We start from the raw sequence: 20,728 nt of genomic DNA, 5'->3' as shown, positions 1-20,728 counted from the left end.
TAGTCGTATCCGAATTCCACTGAAAATCCGTCAACGATGCACTCCTTACTAGCAACACGTGTTTTTACTGCGCTGTAAGCCATTTTATTGAAAGCGAACAATGCTGAATTATGTGAATGTAGCCTACAATAAAACTATAAACGACCTGACAGTATGCACTTTGAAATGCTACGACAGTTTGTTTAGTTTTGATATAGTGGAGTTCAGATAGCACGGTGGTCAAGTCTCCCTGTTGAAATATACACGTTCATATTTTAAAGACGGATGGAATGCATTTGGTTGAAGCGCAAAAAACATATAATAGGATAAGTGCGTTAAATTTTCGTTGGAGAGAGTGCACAGTGCAGAGGACGTTTTTTTGTAAATGCCAGAAAGTCGCGTGCAACATACGAGAAAGGCAGAAAAAATTCGCGGGTCGGATTAAATTGCCTGGCGGGCCGGATCTGGCCCGCGGGTCGTATGTTGCCCTGGTTTGCTTAAGAAGATAGACAATTGACTCACCTTGAGCATCCAAGCCTTAATTATATAGGCTACCGGTGAACCTGTGTGTAGCCAACTATTGATTTCTAGCTTTCAAATATAACGTTTGTTAAGTCTAAAACATTGTAGTTTTTAAGTCCTCCCTTACAAACCCAAAACACTGTATGAAATTCAAAGTTGTACCTATTTTTTTCAAACTTGTACCTATTTTTTTTCAATATGTTGCCTGTTTTACAGTAACTTTGTACATCGAAGTAAAAAATAAAAATGTGAAATACTATGGGTTTAGCCTACCTGGGGAGGAAAAAAAATAAAAAATATTTACCTTTTTTATTTTTTACTTCAACAATATACTGTGCTAAAAGAAAAACAAACCTACTGTAAAACAGGAAACATATTAAAAAAAATATGATTATAAGACACGCCTTAGCCAAAAACCAAGACAGCAGAGAATGAAAAAAGCCCATTAAACGTGAGGCAATTCTCCTTGATTGCCTGAAACTAACAAGTTACAGAAACACACTAAACTCCACAGGCAGCCGAGAGCGAAGCAGTGTTGTAAACAAGTCATTTGGAAAATAACTCAAGTCCAAGTCAAATATTTTGCAAAATAACAAGTCAAGTCCCAGTGCAAGTCATCGGTCACCCAAGCCAAGTCCCAGTCAAGTCATTATGAGAGCAAGTCAATTTCAAGTCATGTCATTGACATAAAAGTAAACTGTTAAACTATTAAAATTGGCAAACTCGTCCGCTTATAAGCAACAATTTAACTAAAAAATAACACAAACGCAATATACAGCAATAAAAGTGTTTATTGTGCTAAACTTGTTAAATTTTAATAAAAAAAATGATTTAATCCTAAGTTATTTGACAAAATGACTTCAAGTCAAGTCCTTTGTCCGAAAGACTGTCAAGTGAATGACTCAAGTCATTACAAAACTGCGAATTAGTGTTCTAAAATTGTTAAGTTTTATATTTTGCGTTTTTGCAGCCTTTCCCTCTCTTACCCCTCAGTAAGACGAATCGAAAGACCATATTGGTTTGAACAAAATGAGATATAGAAAAAAACAAAATTGTGTTATGTGTTTAATGTTTAAAATGACCTTCTAGACACCAATCGAGGTAATTTATACAGTGCGAAAATTGATGACAAATAGCATGTATTTGTACAAAGTTTTTGCATGCGCTTTAAACATATTAATTAGTCTCCAGGATCCCGCTTTTTCGGTGCATGTTGAGACGCTTACAAACTTATCACGAGGTTTAGTTTATTGTGAAATTGTTTTAAAACTATAATTTGGGCGATAACATAAGTTTGAAAAAGTGCAAGTTGGGGCGCTACTCATTTGGAATTTGAGTTCAACAAAAAACTGCCCATACTGATGAATATTTTTAATATTTTTTTATTCTTAATATATGAATTAGAGTTTATTAATATGTCATATAGTGTAAATTCTCGTGTGCTTAATGTTTTCAAAATACAAAAAGAAGCTTGATTAACTTTCCAGTAGGCTATGTCTAAGCCCGTTTTATCAAATTTTGTCAGCATAAACAGTTATACACGCCGTGCGTTTCCCGGCAAAATTTGATTTTTGTGCATGCGAAACACTACACAAGCATCAAGAACTTTACAAAAGTACCCAGCACGGCATCTCGTGAATCGCTTTTGCCTGCCAGCGATAACTCCGACAGCATCAGTTCCAAGCCATGGGCGCGATATGCACTGCGTTTACTTCCAGGTCGCCGGGGCCCGGCTGCGGCTGTGGTCCCTGCCCCGGATAGCCCCCACACCCGTAAGCAAGCCCCTGGACCGTGAGTCTCGTTCGGTGCTTGAGCCGCTCTGGGCACCGCCGGCGCCGCCTGCTGCGATGTCCTGCTGGTTGGCGATCTCTTCGTCGTAGAGCAGGTCGTAGTGGCCGTAGGTGTCTTTGGGAGGCGACTTGCCCCAGCGCACGTCTGGGAGCTCGCCGGTCGGGATAACGATGTTGAGCGTGTCGTTGACCAGGTTGTACTTCATGATACGGTCGTTGGCGGTGGTGGAAGATAGCGACGGTGAGGCGTTAACCTGGCGGAAATTGGTGGTTCGCGATTTTTTTTTTCAATGAAAGTGGCTATACAGCGGACGCATTACGTTTACATTATTTTTGTTCGCACGAACACATTCTTGCATTCGACAATTGTCTAGGCGCCGTTATTTTTTAACAACCAACACTGAGAATTTAACTGCGTGCCATTTAAAACAATATACATTGTAAAAACAATAAAAACAAAGGGTTGGCGTGGCGATACTATATACCAGGGGTTCTTACATGGGGGTAAGCGCAACCCCAGGAGTACGCAAGAGAAATATCGGGGGCAGGCGAGAAAGTTTCCGCAACAGAAAAAATCCTTTCTAACGTTTATGTGGCGAGCGAGATAAAACTTTAAGCTTACTTTAAGCTTAGTGCTGCGTTTAAAAGCTAAAACCGCTAATTTGCACAAGAGTTTTTATTGAATGTTTTATTGTCTGTTTCGTAACAAACGAGCTTCAAAAATGCTTTGTGACGTTACTGGCCACAACGATAGCACATGTAATGATTGTTAGTTTCTCTACTGCCGCGCTTATGATGTAAACCAGGGTTTTTAAAGCACTGATCATAAAAACTGTAAAATACGTTTTTTTTTAGTTTCGAAGACGATTAAAATACATATGGAGACATCCTTAAGCAAATTCAGAAACTTAAGTGATTTTAAACACATGCAAATCGGGGTTCACCTAATAACTTATAGTAATATGGCATTGCCAGACTTGAAATGTGTAATGGAATGAAACACATCTCGAATTGAAGCAATGTCGCAGTCGTATAGAACGTGCGAAAAGCATTTAAATAACCAAGACCTCCCGTTCAAAATGTTTATCGTCATGAAATATATTCTAATACTTCCTCGTTTTCGAGAAATTAGTTAAAGTATATTCATTGTTTAACTTATGAATATTGTACCTAACTGTATTTCGGGAATAAATTAACTCATGGAAGTCAATAAAAATACAAACGTACATAGATTTATTATAAAAAGGTTTAACTGTTTTACCTAGTGACGTCGCATCTATAGGCAAGTGTAAATCCGGACGAAATAACAAACGGCAACGAATGATTAAAATATTCGACATGGTGCCCACTCCAAACAATTTACCTCAATCAGCCACGGCTTTAGCTTATCGTCGATGATGATGTCATAACCGTAGATCTCGAAGCAGTGCCGGTCGTTGGCCATTGTCCCCGAGACAGCTTTAAGCGACATGACGATCTGCCAGTGAATTTCGTCGAACAACTTGTCGGTGACGGCCTTGCCCCTAGTGCCTTCCAAGTAAAGGCGCAGGTTGCTGCAAAAGAGAACATATACTTTTTCTATAGGCCTTACAAATTGACTAGTTTTAATTGCGACGAAACTATACAGACATTTAAGCGTTTTGTTTCGTTTGTTAGTTAATACCGCAAAAGGCCACATTTCGAGGAACGGACTAATTAATTTACAAACCGTCACCAAAATCCTCGAAGCAGTATATAGTTTTCCACCCTGGATGTATTTTTCTCCAGGGTGGGCACGTTAATCTGTATTTTCGATCACTTTAGTTTTTTTTAAATAGAGCTACAAATGTGGGTAAACGTGCATGGCCAATTTCGACTTAGGTCATAAATTTAAAAGAGAGTTAACAACTTCGACACTGGTTTCTTAAAAATCTGTCAAGAAACTACAAAAATGTAAATTGAAGAAATGGTTCAGTTAACCTTATGGTCCACTTGCCGCCATGAACCGGGTTGTACTCTTCGCCGTGCTTTTGTATGGATACGTTGGTAAGGTGCACGAACATGTTGTCCAGCTCGTTCATGCTCTGTGTATACTTAACGGTGCAAAAGCGGCAGAAGCCCAGGCGGTAAATGTAGCACTTCAGCGGTCGATAGGACGTAACTAGTACGTATCTGTGCGAAGAAGAGTGAACAGTGAGGAAAAAACAGCATGCAATTTTGTTAACCGAATTATGATGTTAAGTTAATAAGGCGCAAAGGGTAACTGTGGGACCCAACTACCACGGTAAACCTGACAGTGATTTTCCTGACCAGCTTTCTATTTTATAAAGCAACTTGGGGCCACGTAAAAAAGTGCTTTTATTTTAAATTTCCCAATCCATGGGAAATATAAGTATCGCCTTATAAATTCTTCACTTTATAGTAGACCATTCACTTACAATCTCAAGTCAAACTTCTTTCCTCCGATAAGAAGTGGATTGTCGATGTATCGTGAGATAACATAGGCATCTCTTGCAGAAGGTGGTTGAAATGAAGAGGTCCTGCTATCACGCGACCACTTTTTGATTTGTGAAAGTTTGTTGATAAGAAATATTCCTATTCCTCTTGCCTATCACAAAACGATTCTAAATGTTATCTTTATTCCAAATCATATCCTGAAAATAGCCTTTTATATTATTTGTATCAACATTTCATGTTTAAATATTCTAAATACTAAAATTCTATCATTAGGAAAGTTTTGTGAAGAATCTATAATATAGCTTAGGAGTTTCTAAATATGTGACAAGGTGTCTCATAATTTATCTTAAAACACAATCTGCTAAAGTGGAATAACGTTAGTAGAAAAAGGTTTATTAATTTTTTTTATTTATGTAAAGGCTAAATAATTTATATTCAGAAAGATTGTAATTAAATTTTGGCACACTGAAACACCAATAAATAATCCAACAAAATAAACTATACACAATACATATTAACTTCCAAAAAAATAAATAACCTTTCCACAAGGCTTCATAATCCAAGTACTAGAAGGATTTTTTCTAAATTCTTCCACAAATAGGTTATAATCAGCAGGAAGCAAAAATGTAACTGGAATGGAATCCAAGTGAATGTACCTTCCCTGGTCATCCTATAACTAAAACGTTTTAGGAGCAGAATTAAAGAATAGCTTAAACAGACTTGAGTTCACCTTTTCTGCCAATGGATGTCCCTCCTTGTCCAGATCTTTTCTAAATCGTTTAATATTTTTTACCATTAAATCTTTTCTTGTAAGTTCATAGTGATTGGGATAGTGATTAATAATCTGGTCATCTGATAACCTGAAAGTAAAATAATTATAACCTCATGAGTTATGCTAAATTTACCAATTTATTTTTCAACCAATTTAAAAAAGAAAGAAAGAGCTGGCCAGCAAGAGTTTTTGGTCTGTCTTGATTTATTTAAAACATTAGTTCCTGTTATTTAGACTCTATATCACTGCTTATAAACCAGTGGTTTCCAGGTCCCCACCCCAAGTAGGGTCATCAAAATTTTTTGAGAAGTTGCAATACCTTACAATATTCCTGCTGTTTTAGTGCTCTTTGTGTATTACATTTTCTTTACAATGACATCACCCTAATAAGTATGAATAAAGTGCATCTAGCGGAAACAAGCTTTCGTTTTTTAACATAAAAGTTTAGCTTTTAAAAAATACTCAAAGGCTTTGGAAAATATTTACTTTTGGACTTTGATGCAATCAACGTAACCACTCTAATTTTGTTCTGAACTAACTTCCTAAGGCAATCATTTTGGTTGACATGTGCATTCACAGTTCTTTGAAGTTGTGTAGAATTTACGCATATTTGCTTGTGTTACTTAGTTACAGCATTATTTGAAATATTTTATTCAAATTTGAAAACAAATGGGGTCGCACTAATTTTACTTCAATTGAGGTCGTTTATTAAAAACGTTAGAGACCACTTATATAAACCATATATAAAACAAACTTACCTGTAACCATTTTCTAAGCTAAAAATGTTTCTTGTGGTGTTAACATTAGTCCAGTAAAAATTCCAATCTTCATCAGCTGAAACCTAAACCAAAATAGGTAATTTCAAGTATCTTTGTACAATTTTCCTTAACTTTTTTGCATTAGATGAACTCCAGCTGTAAATGTGTTTAGCTGAGCAAACTTAAGTCAAGTCAATGCGATAAATTGTAGCCATGCTTTTCTCATAGCAATTTATTTGCAACCCTGTAACTTTTAGCAGTAACTTGATTACAGCCGCAAACAATTAAGCTGCTTTATAAACATATCCCTGTGCAATATCCAAAGTGTCAAATGTCGGATAATCTAAAGGTGCCTAGAAATGCCCTGCATTAAAAACAGAACAACACACAATTGAAAAATTCTCACGTTTTTTTCTATCGAAAAGTGAGTTATTAGGTGAAGCAGTAAAAGTGGTACAATCAAAAAACTTTCTAAAAGCCCATTATAAAACTATACACATTACCTGTGTCCAGCCTCTTTTTTCGAAGTTGTTGATTAACACTGACTTTTCCATATCGGTAGCATATTTTAGCTTGACCGCCATGCTAACAACTTTTAAATTTACTTCGTAAGAAAGGGCTAGCTAAAAAAGGATTTTAATTTATTGTGATGGTGGTAATACCACCAAAAGGTAGGGAGGTTTGTATTTGTGCAGACCAGATTACGAGTCAGTATATAGTTGGAAATTTCTATCTTATAACGTTTAACAATCATAAGTAAAAAAGTAAACAAGTAATAACCATTACTAACTAAAAGTTACCTATTTTGTCGGGATTGTTTTGACGACTCCTTAAGGACATGGCGTTTTATTAGTTAACAATAGCGGACCTGGCAACGGTAAAAAATAAATTAGTACTGTTACTAAAAACTGCAAAACTGCTACTTTAAACTATTAAATTATCACTGCAAAAATAAAATATTGAGTTTTTGAGATTAATTTATTGTTTTAGCATATTGAAAATGTTTCGTATTACAAGTTAACAACTTACAATTTCTATTAAAATTATAAAAAAGCAAAGCAAACCACTCATGCGAGGAACGTACAAAAAACGATTATCTGTTATGCACGTCTATCGTTTCAGTGGTTCGCAACCTTTCTTTCACCGCGTACCACCTCGAGGTTCTATGATCTTGTTGCGTACCAAGAAATTATCGAAAAACTCAACTTTACTCAAAATGTATACTTTGTTGTTTTTCTATGATGTCATAAAATAAATTCGCATAGATGTTTCGGAAAGATAATAATTCCTATCATTGATGAATCATAAAATATTTAACTATGTATAGTTTATTACAATAGAAAAAATGCTAAACTTTTTCGTAAAACTGTAATTTTATTTAAAAACATACTGCGTACCACCCAAAATTACTTCGCGTACCACTAGTGGTACGCGTACCACAGGTTGAGAACCACTCGTTTAGTCAGACTAACCAGGTTTTCTCAAAAAAGCCAAGAAATTACGTTTATAAGTGTAGATAATAATGTAGTGGTACGGATTGATAAGGCGTAATCAGTAATCACCTAAAGTAAATATATCCTAATCCTCAAAGCTTCTTTTAAGGGACATAGGTCTAAATCAAGTTATATAATAGTATAAAACGACATTTGTAATATAAAAATCTGTTAATCTACAAGACTGCACTATGGGTGACAGATACAATATTTTCTCCCAAATGGAGCATCTCCAATCCAAGTATGTTGGAACAGGACATTCTGATACCACAAAGTGGGATTGGATGACAAACCAGCATAGAGATACGCTTGCTTCTTATTTAGGTAAAGATTTTCATAGTTTATTTCATTCTTATACAATGGAAGACTTTGACAGACTTAAATGACAAAATCATTAACAAACTGATCGGTTAGTTTTTGAAGGCTTCTGGTGTACTGTGCTAGATGTAAGCGGTTATCGCAATTTCATAAGGGATAAATCATCTAGTTTGTTGTACACGCATGGACATCTATCTTTCAATATTTCATTAGTATGTTGTTTACTTTTTCAGGTCATCATGATCTTCTGAACTACATCGCTATTGCAGAAAACGAGTCCAAGGCAAGAGTTCGGTTTAACTTGCTAGACAAAATGTTTCAGCCCTGCGGACCACCCCCAGACAGACCAAATCTTGACTGATCACTGTGTTTTGTTAAACTACCAAACGCAATTGTGAACAGCAATAATTTCTTTACTGGAGTTTACATCACCATCCTAAACATATCCTGGTGGACAAAGAATACCAAGACTTACTACTCCTACTGCATGCTTTTCTCTTTGTCATTTTTATTCACAGTACAACACGATTGCTATTTGTGTGAATGATCAGCAACATAGAAGGAAAACGTAAAAAATATAGTAGCATTTCAGACATAAAACACTGTATTCTTGAATAGGCAAAACATAGAACTAAATATTTTAATCCGAATCTGTAGCTTCTTCTTCAACACAAGTTGATTCCATAACTTGACGGAGAGGAATAAGTTTTCCATCGCTCCCAATTCCCATTGGCTGAATTACGCTGTTAGCACTAAATATATGGACATTGCTTTTTGTTGTACAAATTAAACAAGTTAACTGATTGCCTTCATTTGTGGTGCAAATAAACAAACTGATTTGTATCATATAAATACCTGGATAGTTTGGAAATGTCATTAGCAAGTTTTGCAGCAAGATATTCCTTTTGCTCATCTGTCATTCCTTCCATAGGATTTGCAGTAGGCAAAGGTACATGTCCAGTCACTGGATTTATCCTATAACAGGATTAACATTCATGTATTGCTTAACAATAACAAGTCTAAACTACAGAAACTGAGGGGTGTGTGTTATCTGCAACAAATTTATCAAATCAATTATTAATTAACACATTCTTACTTATCGCTAACTTCTTTATACTCCTCTGTGTCACTGTCATCATCAGTATCTGAATAAACAGTTTCACCATGTCCTCCAGCCAGCAAACCACGGGATGCCAATAAACCAGCTGCATTTCCATATCCAGTATACTTAACAAACCTGTCAACTAAAGCACAACAGTAATGGTATAACAGCAATTAAAGTGGCGTGAAAAAAATCACAAAATTTATTGTTTTGCTCAAGTGGCAATACGGATGCTTTAAATAGCTGAGCAGAAAAAAAACAACACAAAAAGATATAGGTTATCAGTAGATACCATTTTCCTTGCAGAGCACAAAAAGGAAATCTGCAACACCCTGCTTAACATTTGTGTTATTGTGTGTAAACAACTTAATCAACTTGTTGCGAAATTGTAGGCCCTCTTCAGGGCGATGTTTGAAGTCCCTTCGCGGTGGCAGTATAATCTGAATACAATTTTTTTTAATTATACCTTATTATTATATCTTGTATTGGTAACTCACATCTTTAAGATATCTTCTTATGTCTCTGGACACTCTGCTTAGGTCACTTAACAAGGCAAGTAAGGGCTGCAATACCTCAGTGGTGATTATGTTCTAAAATAATAAAAAAAAATCCTTGATGTACTACAAAAAAAAACATGTACTACAATAACATATTAAGTGTTTGTGTACATACATTCATAACATTTTTCTTTAATATATCCAACAAGATATCAATGGGTGACATGTCAGCTTTTGTACTTTCAATTTTTTTCGATAGCAACAAGATATCCACATTCATACATCGTGGGGGAATGCTATAGATTACATTTCCTGTTGAGCTGTAATAAACATATTTAAAATATGTGCACTGTTACCATTTAGCCATCAGGAACGTAACCACTGGATGTAACTAAACTTCTTCACACTAAAAAAATTTATCAGCCTAATTACTTAAAAAAATTACTTTTTTAATTAGTTTGCTTGTTTAAGCATGATAACGACGTCATTTGGTATCGGACATCCCTACTTACCAGTGTAAATCCTGAACCAAGTTTGGATCTTCACTGGATGCCAGAAGGATAAGCCTGCAGTAATCCATGACACGATTCATGTCCTCAATGTCAGACTAAACAAAAATACAGTAAAACTACTACAATTATGTAAACTAAAAATATACAATATATAAGGTACCTCAGTGAAGATTTTTCTATGTCGGAGATCCATGTTGAGATTGAACATTACTTTTAAAACTTCATTGCATAGTGATGTGTCTTTAGTCGAGAAAATAACTTTAGCACTGCTGACAAAACAAGACTTTGAAAAAAAAAGGGTAGCACATCGCATTATTACATTATTAAATAATAATAAAATTGCCAGATGAATGCAAGATTTTTTGTATTATTTAACATATTTTCTGGATTTACCTCTTGTCTTGTTTGTTAAGAATGTATTCAAGTAGATTTAAAACATTGTGTCTTCCATCAAACTCATCTGTGATCAATTTACGGCCAACTGGATTTAAAGCAGAAGTCAGGAAAAGTAGTTTTAATGTCAACACATTAATATCATGGCTGTTTTTAATATGCTGTGCACACTTCAATACCAATGCTTCAAGAAAATTGCGTTCACCGCACCAGCTCTAAAAATATGAAACCAAGGTTGGGTAATCAAGCTTACAATACAATCTATGAAACTCACTCACCATTGAATCTCGCGATAAATAGATACTATTGCACACACATTTGAAAGCAAGGACTTCTGTCTGTTCATTGCTGTCCACTGAAGTTTCTGAACATAAAGGCATAAGTTACTGATCAAGCATAAACCATTAACTTTTGTTATTCAATTTTTTTACGGATAGAATATAAAATAAACAAAAAAATGGCACTTATTGTTAGAAAATGTTTTGCATACATATATAATGTGTATTGTCATAGGGTAATTATAAATTTACCTTGTTGTAAAGCAAGCTTTGCATTTTTAAGAAGTAAATTGTGTACATTTGAGTTACAAAAACATTTTTGTACAACAGTTTTGTCCCTAGACATGAACCTCAAGGTAGTCCAGGCCTCAACAGCGTATGTTAACATATCATTGGATTGAAGTTTTCCTAATAAACTCTTTGTCAAGTCCTGTCAAACAAAGCCTGTTAAAAAATAAAATATAAAAATATATAAAATCATACCTGTCGTGATGGACACTCTGTGTTTGCAGCATCTTTTGTATTTTCAAGCTAGAAAATCAAACAAGCATTAACTTTACAAATATGTAAAGCAAATAATTGAAATGTGTATTGTTGGATTTCTTACTTTATTGTTATATTCAGATAACAAAACAGCAACCTCTTCGGACTTATTTTCTTCTAAAGCTTTTGCCAAATTTCTTTCCAAGTTCATATTTTGCTAGAAAACTTTTAACTAAATCTGCAAATCATTAAATCAATTTTAACAACATTCATTGATACATTATTTATTTTGTTGTTTTCGTTGTTTTGCCTAAATTACAAAGGAAGAATCTATTTGCCGGGCTTGCATTAACACTACTGTAATTTTGGTATAGGAGTGGTAAAACTTCGGCACTTCTTAGTTGCAAACTAATTCTATAGCCGTTTATCGAACTTTAAATTTCTAACTTCGGGGACTGGATCATTTTTTCATATGGAAAATGAATCAGTTACCATACGGGCAAATAGCCTATTCCAATTAAAAATACCAGGCATGACCGCTGTTTCAACGCTAAGACTGTTTGATTGTAAGAGGTTTAAACACGGTGCTACGACACAAACAGCAGAGACGACATTAAAAATTTCATAAACACTAGAAAGAGGCTATTTACTGCCACTACGTAACGAGCGATCCGGTCAAGTAGCCTATAGGCACTTCCTGAGGCTATTTACCCGGATAACAAAGTAATTTAAAACGCTTACACTTTAAAAAAAATAAATAATAATTGAAATTATGCAAAACTCGAAAAATTGAATCTAATTCTACCACCACCTAAAGTCCCAAACCCTATCCCCAACCCTTAGCCAAATCAGTAAATAATCACGTATTGGTGCAAGCGTAAAAGAGCGATCCGGCAATAGCCACTTCCAAACATTTAATTTCCTGTTTTTAGACCAAATAGAATACACAGCGGAAAACCTCCCAAAACTGTCTATAAAGTATCGCATCAGTGAACTTGAAATATATTTGGTCACGCACTGGTAAACTCTAAAAAACGTGACTTTATTTTGATCGAAATAAATCAACTGAAACGAAGTGTCGATTCGCACCCGATCCGTTAGAAATCAGTGCATTTCTAAGCAAAAAGGTCTACGACAATCAGGGCATCCAATGGCAGAAAAGTCTAGACTTTTAGACCTTGAGGTCCTGGCAATGCACTGATTTGGACCTTTAGGTAAACTCCCGGCGTAGATTAATTAAAAATATTCATTAAAAGTTCAGAAAAGATAACAAAAAGTATGAGATAGGATTAATAACACTTGACCCACCTAAACCCTAACGCTAACCCGAATCCTAATCCAAAGAATGTGCGTTATTTTAATAATTCTTTAAATGCTGGGGAAAAAAGCCCAAACTCGGATGGGCATAAGATGGTTTCTCGTCAATTGCATTTAAGATTATTACGTCACAAATTGATGTATTGGGGCCTGAAGCGTTATAATTATTAAATTATCGCACATTATTTGGGTTAGGGCGCTGGTTAGCGTTTGGGTTTGGTTGGGTCAAGTATTGTTAAACTTAATCTTCTTATGCACATTTGTTAATGCAAATTAGTGCATTGTCCAAGACCTAAAAGTCGGACTTTTTGATCCTTTGAATGCACTGATTGTCGCATACCTTTTTGCTTAGAACTGCACTGATTTCTGACGGATGGGGTGAACGCTCACAAACCAAATCTGCATAGGGCTCACAATCAGTGCATTGTCCAAGACCTCAAGGTCTAAAAGTCTAGACTTTTCTGCCTTAGGATGCGCTGATTGTCATAGACCTTTTTGCTTAGATATGCACTGATTTCTGACGGATCGGGTGCGATTCGCGAAACGCTCTGCAAATTTGATTAGTGGCACAAACGTATCTGACCTGTCACCTACTAAAACGAAACAACTAAACGCGAATCACTTGGTCTGAGTAAAACATTAGAAGAAAGCCTGCGAACGACCGAATACGACGATTTAAATTAAAGAAATACCAGTACGACAGGTTGCGAATAAGTTTTAGGGTTTATTTAATGATACAAACACGTGTATGCAATCTTTGATTTAAATAAGCAACGACTTGTGAAATTAACCGTCTTATTAAATTACCACAAACGCACCTGGTTTTATTTCGAGAGATCTACGTTGGCTTTGTATTGCTCTATATAGGAATAGGTGTTTTGCCGATGCCTTTATTTATATTGTTATTTTTTGAACTGTGACTTCACAGCTTACTTAAGGTGGTAACTTTACTTCTACACCTCAAGGCCAATTTTTTAACTAAATCAGAGCATGTTCCCAACTAAAATAAATTCAAAACTCATTGTTAAGTTATTTGCCAGTCAAGGTTTTATGTACACCTGAGGTTCGAAGTGCTACCACAACTTGACGTTTTCGGAAATATAGATGCGCACTCGATTAAGGAAACCCAAAATTCAATTTACATGTAGTAACTCACAATTCAGTTGCATTTTTAATTGCAGTAAAATATCCCCAGTTGTACAATGTGGAAAAAATCCTGTAGGTTGCTGTGTCAGGTTTTGTTAAATGAATCTGGTTCAACACCCAACAAATCAAACCTTTTCAAACCTTTATCACTATTGAGATGTTCATCCTCAACAGTAATTCCCTACTATGAGAACATGGTTACAGTTGCTTCATCTTCTGTTGAACTGCATAAACGTGTTTCACCAGATGGCGAATTTGGCATTACACAAAATTTGATGAAGGAAGCTGTAAAACGTTGTCCTGGTATTTTGAATGTATCACCCTTGGAACTAATTTACAGAATTAAAAACATCCAGAAGTACCTTAACACTTCTGAATTGCAATCAATGTTAAGCAACACTCCTAACTGTCTTTTGCTGCCAGTGGAAAAACTTAACAAGCATGTTAAGATAATACAGGAACACACTCATATAACAACAAAAGAACTAAGGGCTCTGATAGTTTATGCTGGCACCTTTTTTGACAATGTTGAAGAGACTAGAAAAAAAATGGATTACCTACATCTCTTTATGGGAATACAAGATTACAAAGTAGATGCATTGATGTTGCTTACCAACACAGACTATTCAGAAATGAACTTTAGGCACGAATTTTTGAGCAGAAGAGGGCAGCACTTTGCCCCCGATCGCCACGGAAGAACTAAAATTAAAAATCCAACATTGCATGCCATGTTCGCATCATCGCAGTCTCGTTTTTGTCGAAACGTTGCCAAATGCACAGAAGCCGAGTATGTTATGTTCAAAAAAGTTTTGAACCATGAAAATGAACTATTGAATAAAATGTTGGCAGGAGATGACCACGAAGAGGATGATGATATGATGGAAAAGCTTCCTGGACTTGCCGATGATTTGGTTAAATACTTGTACCCACCAACATATGACATTGCAAATACACCACAACCATCTTTGTAAAGGCAGATTATAATGTATGCTTTTCATTTGTGTCTTTTATTTATATTCAAATATCTGTAAATCAAGGTAAAGAAATGAGGATTTCTACATGGTGCTATTTTTTACTTAAAAAAAAAAAAAAAACAGTGAAAGTTTTTCGTATTTGCCCAGGATTTAAAATGAATAGGCTAATTAATGAACTAATTTTCCTGGTTTCCATATTTCTCTGTTGTCTTGTTATTTCTTCCAATGCAAGTTCATCAGGATCAAACATAGTATTTATTCTAACAGATGACCAAGATGTAACCCTCGGAGGAATGGTAAACATGTATAAGAAAAGTTCTCTATGTATGTAGATAGATAGATATATGATTTATTTAGAACATCAAACAACAAAAAATGAAAGTCATCTAAATCAGGGGTTCCCAACCTTTTTTACACCGTGGCCTCCTATGAAAATTTTGAGAAATCAATGGAACTATTTTTTTAAACCTTTTGATATAAAATAACCGACAGTTAGAATGATAAAATGATATAAATACAACACACAGTAAACATGATAGTACATTAATTACTTATTACATATTTAGCTAATGTGATGGTTGAGATTGATTTTGCCCTAACAATGTCCTAATTGCTGGTTTAGTGGTAGAATGAGCCAGTCGCATGTTATATTGAATAATGAATATCCAAGACACTGCGCTGGTTTGTCTTCAGAAGTAACATTGTTAAAAACCCACATTCACAACGATATGTTGATGGGAAAGGCAACAGTTGACCATCACTAAGCTTAGGAAACGAATTGCTTAGTTTTGCCCAAAATGTGGTCAAACTGTCTTTCTCAAATCTCAATTGGGTTGCCGTTTCTTCTTGCAGATTCAAGAGTTTATTAAATTCTAATTTTTTTTTTTTTATAGTGGAGTAGATAATAAACTAAAAAAAGTATTGTTTTTCAATTTTTTTATGGCCCCCATGAAAATAGCTCATGACCCCCCAGGGGGCCATGGCCCACAGGTTGGGAATCCCTGATCTAAATCAAAACGTTTAGCAATATTTAACATTAACGTATGTAGAGTTGATATTGAATTAATATCTGAACTCGGCGAGTGCAGTTTGGTAGACACTTGTCCTCGCTTTGAAGAGTGGTAGAGTACAAAATATCAACGCTTGAATGTACAGTCAAATTACATATATAAATATCTGTTTTTATTCAAATGCTTATATTTATGAATCTTGGTATAAAGTTGCAAACTTTTTATGTGCAACCAAAATAAAATATTGCGATAAAAATAACACTTATATTTCCAGACACCAATGAAGAATGTTAAAGAGTTATTGCAAGACCATGGTACAACTTTTTCAAACATGTTTGCATCAACACCTATTTGCTGCCCAAGCAGAGCTGGAATTTTAACAGGTTAACCGATAAAATGCTGCTTTTATTCAAAAGACAACATATATAAATCAAATAAAAAAGTGTTTATTGTTAGCTCTGTAGAATATCTTTCACTCATACATCTGAAAAACTGAAAATAGTGAATAAATATTTTCATTTTCAGGCTTGTACCAACATAACCATAACACAATTAACAACAGTATAAGTGGCAATTGTAGCAGTCCATTCTGGCAAAAAACTGCTGAGCAGAAAACTTTCTCCGTTCATGCGAAATCATTTGGATATCATACCTTTTTTGCTGGAAAATATTTGAACCAAGTGAATATGTGCTGTATTGCAATCTTATCAATTTTATTTAAAAATTGTTTCTAGATTAAGTTACTTTGTTTAACCCCTATTGTGAGTTTTGTCCAGGGCAATATCAGACTAACTAAACAGTCATAAATGCTTTTAGTATGGATCTAAGGAAGCTGGTGGACACCAACATGTACCCCCTGGATGGGATAAGTGGTATGGATTGGTAAGCTTTAGGAGATTTATTACTTATGTGAATTGCCTAATACATATACATGTAATGTTGGAAACAATTCCAGTTCAGACATGTTTGCACTTTTCAAGATGTCAGTCTGAAATGTGTTTTTTGTTATTTTATGTGTGCTCATTTACATGCAGGTTGGAAATTCACGGTATTACAACTACACATTGTCCGACAATGGCAGAGCAGAACAACATGGTGGCAGCTACACTGAAGATTATTTAACAGATTTGTTGGTAAAGCCAATCTAATATTGCTAGCTTGACTTTTAAAAACTGTGCCATCAATGTTTTTTACATAAAAACAATAAAGAAATAACTATTAATAGAATAATATTAATCCAAAGTTTTAAAGTGATTGTGTTTCAAGAAGTTTTGTTAGTTGAAGCTCTAAGTTACTAATTCTAATTCCTAATGTTTACATTTAAAGGCAAACAAATCGGTTAAGTTTATTGATGACCACTTTGAGTACAATTCAAATGACCCATTTCTTCTTATGGTTTCTACCCCTGCCCCTCACAGCCCATGGAACGCAGCACCACAGTATGCTGACAAGTATCCAAACAATACAGCACCAAGAGGTGGAAGCTTTAATGCAAACGGAAATGTGAGTATGTGTATTGAAAAATGTTTATTTTTTCTAAATTAATTTTTAAGCATTGCAATAAAGACATTGTGAAAAGCAGTTGTTCCTTCCTAATTAGTTCTTAGTTGTATTTTCAAAATAAGAAAAAAATTAACTATTTTTGGCAATTTTATTGCCATTGGTAAAATTTATAACATTTTTATTTTAACAACTTTTACAAAAAGTAAAACCTTTTACAACATCACTGCTGTTACATGGTGGTTTAGTACATTGTAAAATTGTGCTGTAAACCGTAATTCGGTCTGCCACAATGTTAATTACCATGTTACTGCTGTTTGTCATTGGGTTCTGTTTGCTATTGTCATGTGCTTTTTAACAAACGGGAATGATAGCATACTTTAGGAATTTTAGCTGTCAAACATTTGTTAATATTACCTATTTGCTAACGAAAAATGTTGAAGCAAACTTCTTGTAGATCAGTTATTAGCTGTTTTTATATTTTTATTAAACAGCACTTGTAACAAACAACATTTTATTTGAAAAATAATACAACACTGGACAAATATCGGACATTGCCCAGGTTAAATAATATGTTTGTTGTAGAAAATGGGCTGATAGAAAAACTTCTCAAAATATATATTCGATTTTAAAACTTATTGTTCCATTCTTTTTTAATAATTGTGCTTTTTGTTTCAAAAGAAAAAGCACTGGTTGCTGCGGCAAGCTACCAACCCTATGGTGGAGGATTCAATTCATTACTTGGACAATGCATTTCGCAAGCGATGGCAAACCTTGCTATCTGTTGATGACTTAGTCAAAAGAATTGTAACAACATTGGAAAATAAAAAACAATTGGATAATACTTATGTAATTTACTCGTCTGATAATGGATATCATTTAGGTACTATTTTCACTAACTTCATTTGATAAACAGTTTTTTTTTAATATGTGCAAGATTAGTTCATGATGCAGTTTTTTTTATAACATTATTTTCAGGCCAATTCTCTCTGCCTATCGACAAGCGTCAGTTGTATGAAAGTGATGTTCGGGTGCCATTCATAATTAGAGGGCCGAGTGTATCAAAGAATGTCACTAGAACCGAACCAATTGTCAGCATTGACATTGCCCCCACTATTGTTGACATTGTTGGAGGAAATAAAGGGACATTCCCTGTCACCATGGATGGGAATTCAATAGTACCACTTTTAGATGTAAACTAGCGAAATGAAAATTGTATTTTCTACATTCCAAACGTCACAAATTGTGTGTCTTTGAATATTCAGATTGCTAAAAAGCCCAGTTGGAGGACTGATTTTCTTGTTGAGTATCAAGGTGAAGGTGAAGATTACCCTCCTCCAGACTGTCCGAAAGCAAGCGCTGGTGAATCGGTAAACTTTTATTACTTTTACATTATATATACATATTTGTTTTTTTGATCATGTACAATTGCATCCAACAGTATCACTGTAGAACAGGGGTTCTTAACCGTTTTTCCCTTATTACTCAAAGTCTAATTTTATTTATTTCGTTATTTTGCCATACTAAAAACATAAAACAGCGTTATTCAACGAAATATAGCTGGCTCGTCTCAACACTAACTCTAAATGTACACTTAGCAATACTAATCCAAACAACTTCACTAAGAATACCTTTAAAGATGAATGCTAACCGCAAACTGATTATGAATAAATAGCTAGGCTAGCCGTTAGCGGATACAAGAAAAATCTTACTATTACGTCACATAAAAATAAAATTGTTACATCTACAATTCTAAATATTCTGTTTCAGCTGATTACCCACCTGCTATCCTAAAATTACCCATAGGTTAAGAACCGCTGCTGTAGAACAATATAAATTTCTAACTCTTCATATTAGCAATGCTTCCCTGATTGTGTGTGCGAGGATGCTTACAACAACACCTACAGCTGTGTAAGAACTCTGGATGTCAAAAACAATGTAGACATGATGTATTGTGAGTTTACAGATGATGATACCTTTGTTGAGATATACAACCACACTGTAGACCCCTATCAGTTGGATAACATCAAAAGCACAATAAATCCACAGGTGACCATTTGTAATATTGTAGCATCCCATTTTTCCTGTCAGAAATGTATTACCGGTTTAGCTGGATGATTGCCAGATATTTTAATTTTATAATATAAATCAAACAAATTATAGAGTTTTGCCTAACATGAGAATATAGACATGGATAAAATTATGTTTATCTTGAAGAGGGATCAATTGGAGTTGCATTTGTTTTTATTATATGAATATTCCAAGCCTAATATATTGAAATATATCTCAGGAAGCTTTTATTTTTTTTTAGGTTTTAGTCAAAATGAATCAGAGACTGATTACTCTTGGGGCTTGCACAGGCAAAACATGTAGGGAAACATACTTCAGCACTGACCGATCCTCAATGTCAAAGATATTTTGGTGGTCTCTACAGTACTTAAGTTATCTAACCAATCAAGTGCTGTTGTTTCTGTCAAGCTTTCGGTAATCGTTCAAGTCTTTTATGATTTATCATCTATAATAAAGGAACTCAGTGTTGAGACAGAACCTAGGCTGTGTTGCAAAGGATGGCCATCAGCAAATTTTAATTTTATATATTACATGATATAAAATTTTGGTTTGAGTTTTACTGCACCAATTAAAAACAAAAGGGAATGTTATTCCAGGAAAATCATTGAATTGGTAGCATTTGTTTCCCTTAGTTTGCAGTTTTTGTAATACACAAACATTTAATGATTATATATCTTTTTCATATTGCAGTTACTTATATTGTTTGTTTGAAGCAATTTTGAATTAGTATTGTGATTCATCGTCGTTTCATTTTGTTTTGAATTTATTTAGTATTCAAACAGATTTTTTTTTCATTTCAACACTTGTGCCAAACTGTGCTGTTCTAATCCTGTTATTTTTTAAAGATGTTATACACATGTGAAACCAAATCCACCTTCTAACAATACAGTATTTACATTATTTCATTATATACATTTTTTATGTATAAACACTAAACAGTTTATATACAGAAATCCAGATTCCAATATATGTTAAATTATTCACTTTGTTATCCTAAATGCTTTGTGTTTTTGTGTAATTTGATTTTGTGCAATTAAACTTTTTGTTCTTATGAATATGTATTAGTAAATTTTCTTTGCAGTTCTATAAAAACAATTACATAAGGTCAGGTCAATAAAGAGATCTTCACATATCCAAATCATTTACATTTTTGTAACCAAAGCTTAACTCCCATGACAAAGCATAGACACATTTCACTGATAATGACAAAAATGGCTACTGAAGTGTTTTAACTGCCAGGTTAAACCTTGATCTCTCCATAATAATATTAACATAAATTTGTCAATGTTTTAAAACCAAAAACAAGTTTCAATTGAATTTATTTTTTTTAATAAAATGTTTAAACAAAATTTATTTTGGTTGGTTGCCCTTCTAGCCA

At 34.4% G+C, this 20,728-nt stretch overlaps 5 protein-coding genes across 7 annotated transcripts; 3 read left to right on the top strand and 2 right to left on the bottom strand.

Annotated features, from left to right (window-relative positions):
- Positions 1 to 1,398: 1,398 nt before the first annotated feature.
- Positions 1,399 to 7,171, bottom strand: LOC146147932 (polyglutamylase complex subunit TTLL1-like). Its single transcript, XM_083387167.1, has 9 exons — positions 7,058 to 7,171; positions 6,761 to 6,880; positions 6,258 to 6,340; positions 5,458 to 5,587; positions 5,266 to 5,397; positions 4,709 to 4,878; positions 4,251 to 4,442; positions 3,655 to 3,844; positions 1,399 to 2,545 (listed from the first exon to the last, which is right to left on the bottom strand). Exons 2-9 carry the CDS (start codon positions 6,839 to 6,841, stop codon positions 2,210 to 2,212), a joined length of 1,314 nt encoding a protein of 437 aa, XP_083243293.1. The 5' UTR covers positions 6,842 to 6,880; positions 7,058 to 7,171; the 3' UTR covers positions 1,399 to 2,209.
- Positions 7,172 to 7,854: 683 nt separating this feature from the next.
- On the top strand, positions 7,855 to 8,933 carry LOC146147931 (splicing factor 3B subunit 5-like). Its single transcript, XM_083386551.1, has 2 exons — positions 7,855 to 8,074; positions 8,302 to 8,933. The coding sequence occupies exons 1-2, from the start codon at positions 7,942 to 7,944 to the stop codon at positions 8,427 to 8,429; spliced, it is 261 nt and encodes an 86-aa protein (XP_083242677.1). The 5' UTR covers positions 7,855 to 7,941; the 3' UTR covers positions 8,430 to 8,933.
- LOC146147930 (chaperone Ric-8A-like) lies at positions 8,446 to 11,575 on the bottom strand. 2 transcript variants are annotated; one of them, XM_083386549.1, is made up of 13 exons: positions 11,458 to 11,575; positions 11,334 to 11,381; positions 11,103 to 11,280; positions 10,851 to 10,936; positions 10,573 to 10,787; positions 10,340 to 10,448; positions 10,180 to 10,274; positions 9,843 to 9,987; positions 9,668 to 9,760; positions 9,463 to 9,610; positions 9,165 to 9,312; positions 8,924 to 9,043; positions 8,446 to 8,820 (listed from the first exon to the last, which is right to left on the bottom strand). In XM_083386549.1, exons 1-13 carry the CDS (start codon positions 11,542 to 11,544, stop codon positions 8,709 to 8,711), a joined length of 1,584 nt encoding a protein of 527 aa, XP_083242675.1. In that variant the 5' UTR covers positions 11,545 to 11,575; the 3' UTR covers positions 8,446 to 8,708. The 2 variants fall into 2 exon arrangements, with proteins under 2 accessions (XP_083242675.1, XP_083242676.1); XM_083386550.1 differs by having other exon boundaries at positions 10,340 to 10,445.
- A 1,766-nt stretch (positions 11,576 to 13,341) lies between these two features.
- On the top strand, positions 13,342 to 14,917 carry LOC146147929 (transcription termination factor 4, mitochondrial-like). The gene has a single exon (XM_083388607.1). The coding sequence runs from the start codon at positions 13,853 to 13,855 to the stop codon at positions 14,765 to 14,767; it is 915 nt and encodes a 304-aa protein (XP_083244733.1). The 5' UTR covers positions 13,342 to 13,852; the 3' UTR covers positions 14,768 to 14,917.
- Positions 14,842 to 20,399, top strand: LOC146147928 (N-acetylglucosamine-6-sulfatase-like). 2 transcript variants are annotated; one of them, XM_083388605.1, is made up of 11 exons: positions 14,842 to 15,066; positions 16,055 to 16,163; positions 16,306 to 16,460; positions 16,597 to 16,662; positions 16,815 to 16,913; positions 17,107 to 17,283; positions 17,962 to 18,163; positions 18,259 to 18,473; positions 18,546 to 18,650; positions 19,138 to 19,329; positions 19,592 to 20,399. In XM_083388605.1, the coding sequence occupies exons 1-11, from the start codon at positions 14,842 to 14,844 to the stop codon at positions 19,766 to 19,768; spliced, it is 1,722 nt and encodes a 573-aa protein (XP_083244731.1). In that variant the 3' UTR covers positions 19,769 to 20,399. The 2 variants fall into 2 exon arrangements, with proteins under 2 accessions (XP_083244731.1, XP_083244732.1); XM_083388606.1 differs by lacking the exon at positions 19,592 to 20,399 and having other exon boundaries at positions 19,051 to 19,153.
- The last annotated feature ends 329 nt before the right edge of the window (positions 20,400 to 20,728 follow it).

The sequence above is a fragment of the Ascidiella aspersa genome, chromosome 4 (assembly GCF_963924565.1).
Source record: "Ascidiella aspersa chromosome 4, kaAscAspe10.2, whole genome shotgun sequence".
Classification (NCBI taxonomy): Eukaryota; Metazoa; Chordata; class Ascidiacea; order Phlebobranchia; family Ascidiidae; genus Ascidiella; species Ascidiella aspersa.
The sequence above is the reverse complement of the archived record's forward strand: the minus strand, read 5'-3'. Positions and strand labels throughout refer to the sequence as shown.

What these genes read in the sequence shown, in the direction of transcription:
- LOC146147932 (XM_083387167.1), bottom strand. Translation starts at nt 6,841, where the DNA reads ATGGCGGTCAAGCTAAAATATGCTACCGATATGGAAAAGTCAGTGTTA. An exon ending in TTATGAAGCCTTGTGGAAAG is followed by an intron (nt 4,879 to 5,265) that starts GTTATTTATTTT and finishes GTTTTGTGATAG; the next exon opens with GCAAGAGGAATAGGAATATT. An exon ending in AAGAAGTTTGACTTGAGATT is followed by an intron (nt 4,443 to 4,708) that starts GTAAGTGAATGG and finishes TTCTTCGCACAG; the next exon opens with ATACGTACTAGTTACGTCCT.
- LOC146147931 (XM_083386551.1), top strand. Translation starts at nt 7,942, where the DNA reads ATGGGTGACAGATACAATATTTTCTCCCAAATGGAGCATCTCCAATCC. An exon ending in TACGCTTGCTTCTTATTTAG is followed by an intron (nt 8,075 to 8,301) that starts GTAAAGATTTTC and finishes TTACTTTTTCAG; the next exon opens with GTCATCATGATCTTCTGAAC.
- LOC146147930 (XM_083386549.1), bottom strand. Translation starts at nt 11,544, where the DNA reads ATGAACTTGGAAAGAAATTTGGCAAAAGCTTTAGAAGAAAATAAGTCC. An exon ending in AAAGCTTGCTTTACAACAAG is followed by an intron (nt 10,937 to 11,102) that starts GTAAATTTATAA and finishes CTTTATGTTCAG; the next exon opens with AAACTTCAGTGGACAGCAAT. An exon ending in TAAAGAAAAATGTTATGAAT is followed by an intron (nt 9,761 to 9,842) that starts GTATGTACACAA and finishes TTATTATTTTAG; the next exon opens with AACATAATCACCACTGAGGT.
- LOC146147929 (XM_083388607.1), top strand. Translation starts at nt 13,853, where the DNA reads ATGTGGAAAAAATCCTGTAGGTTGCTGTGTCAGGTTTTGTTAAATGAA.
- LOC146147928 (XM_083388605.1), top strand. Translation starts at nt 14,842, where the DNA reads ATGAGGATTTCTACATGGTGCTATTTTTTACTTAAAAAAAAAAAAAAA. An exon ending in CAATAGTACCACTTTTAGAT is followed by an intron (nt 18,474 to 18,545) that starts GTAAACTAGCGA and finishes TTGAATATTCAG; the next exon opens with ATTGCTAAAAAGCCCAGTTG. An exon ending in AAGCAAGCGCTGGTGAATCG is followed by an intron (nt 18,651 to 19,137) that starts GTAAACTTTTAT and finishes TCTTCATATTAG; the next exon opens with CAATGCTTCCCTGATTGTGT.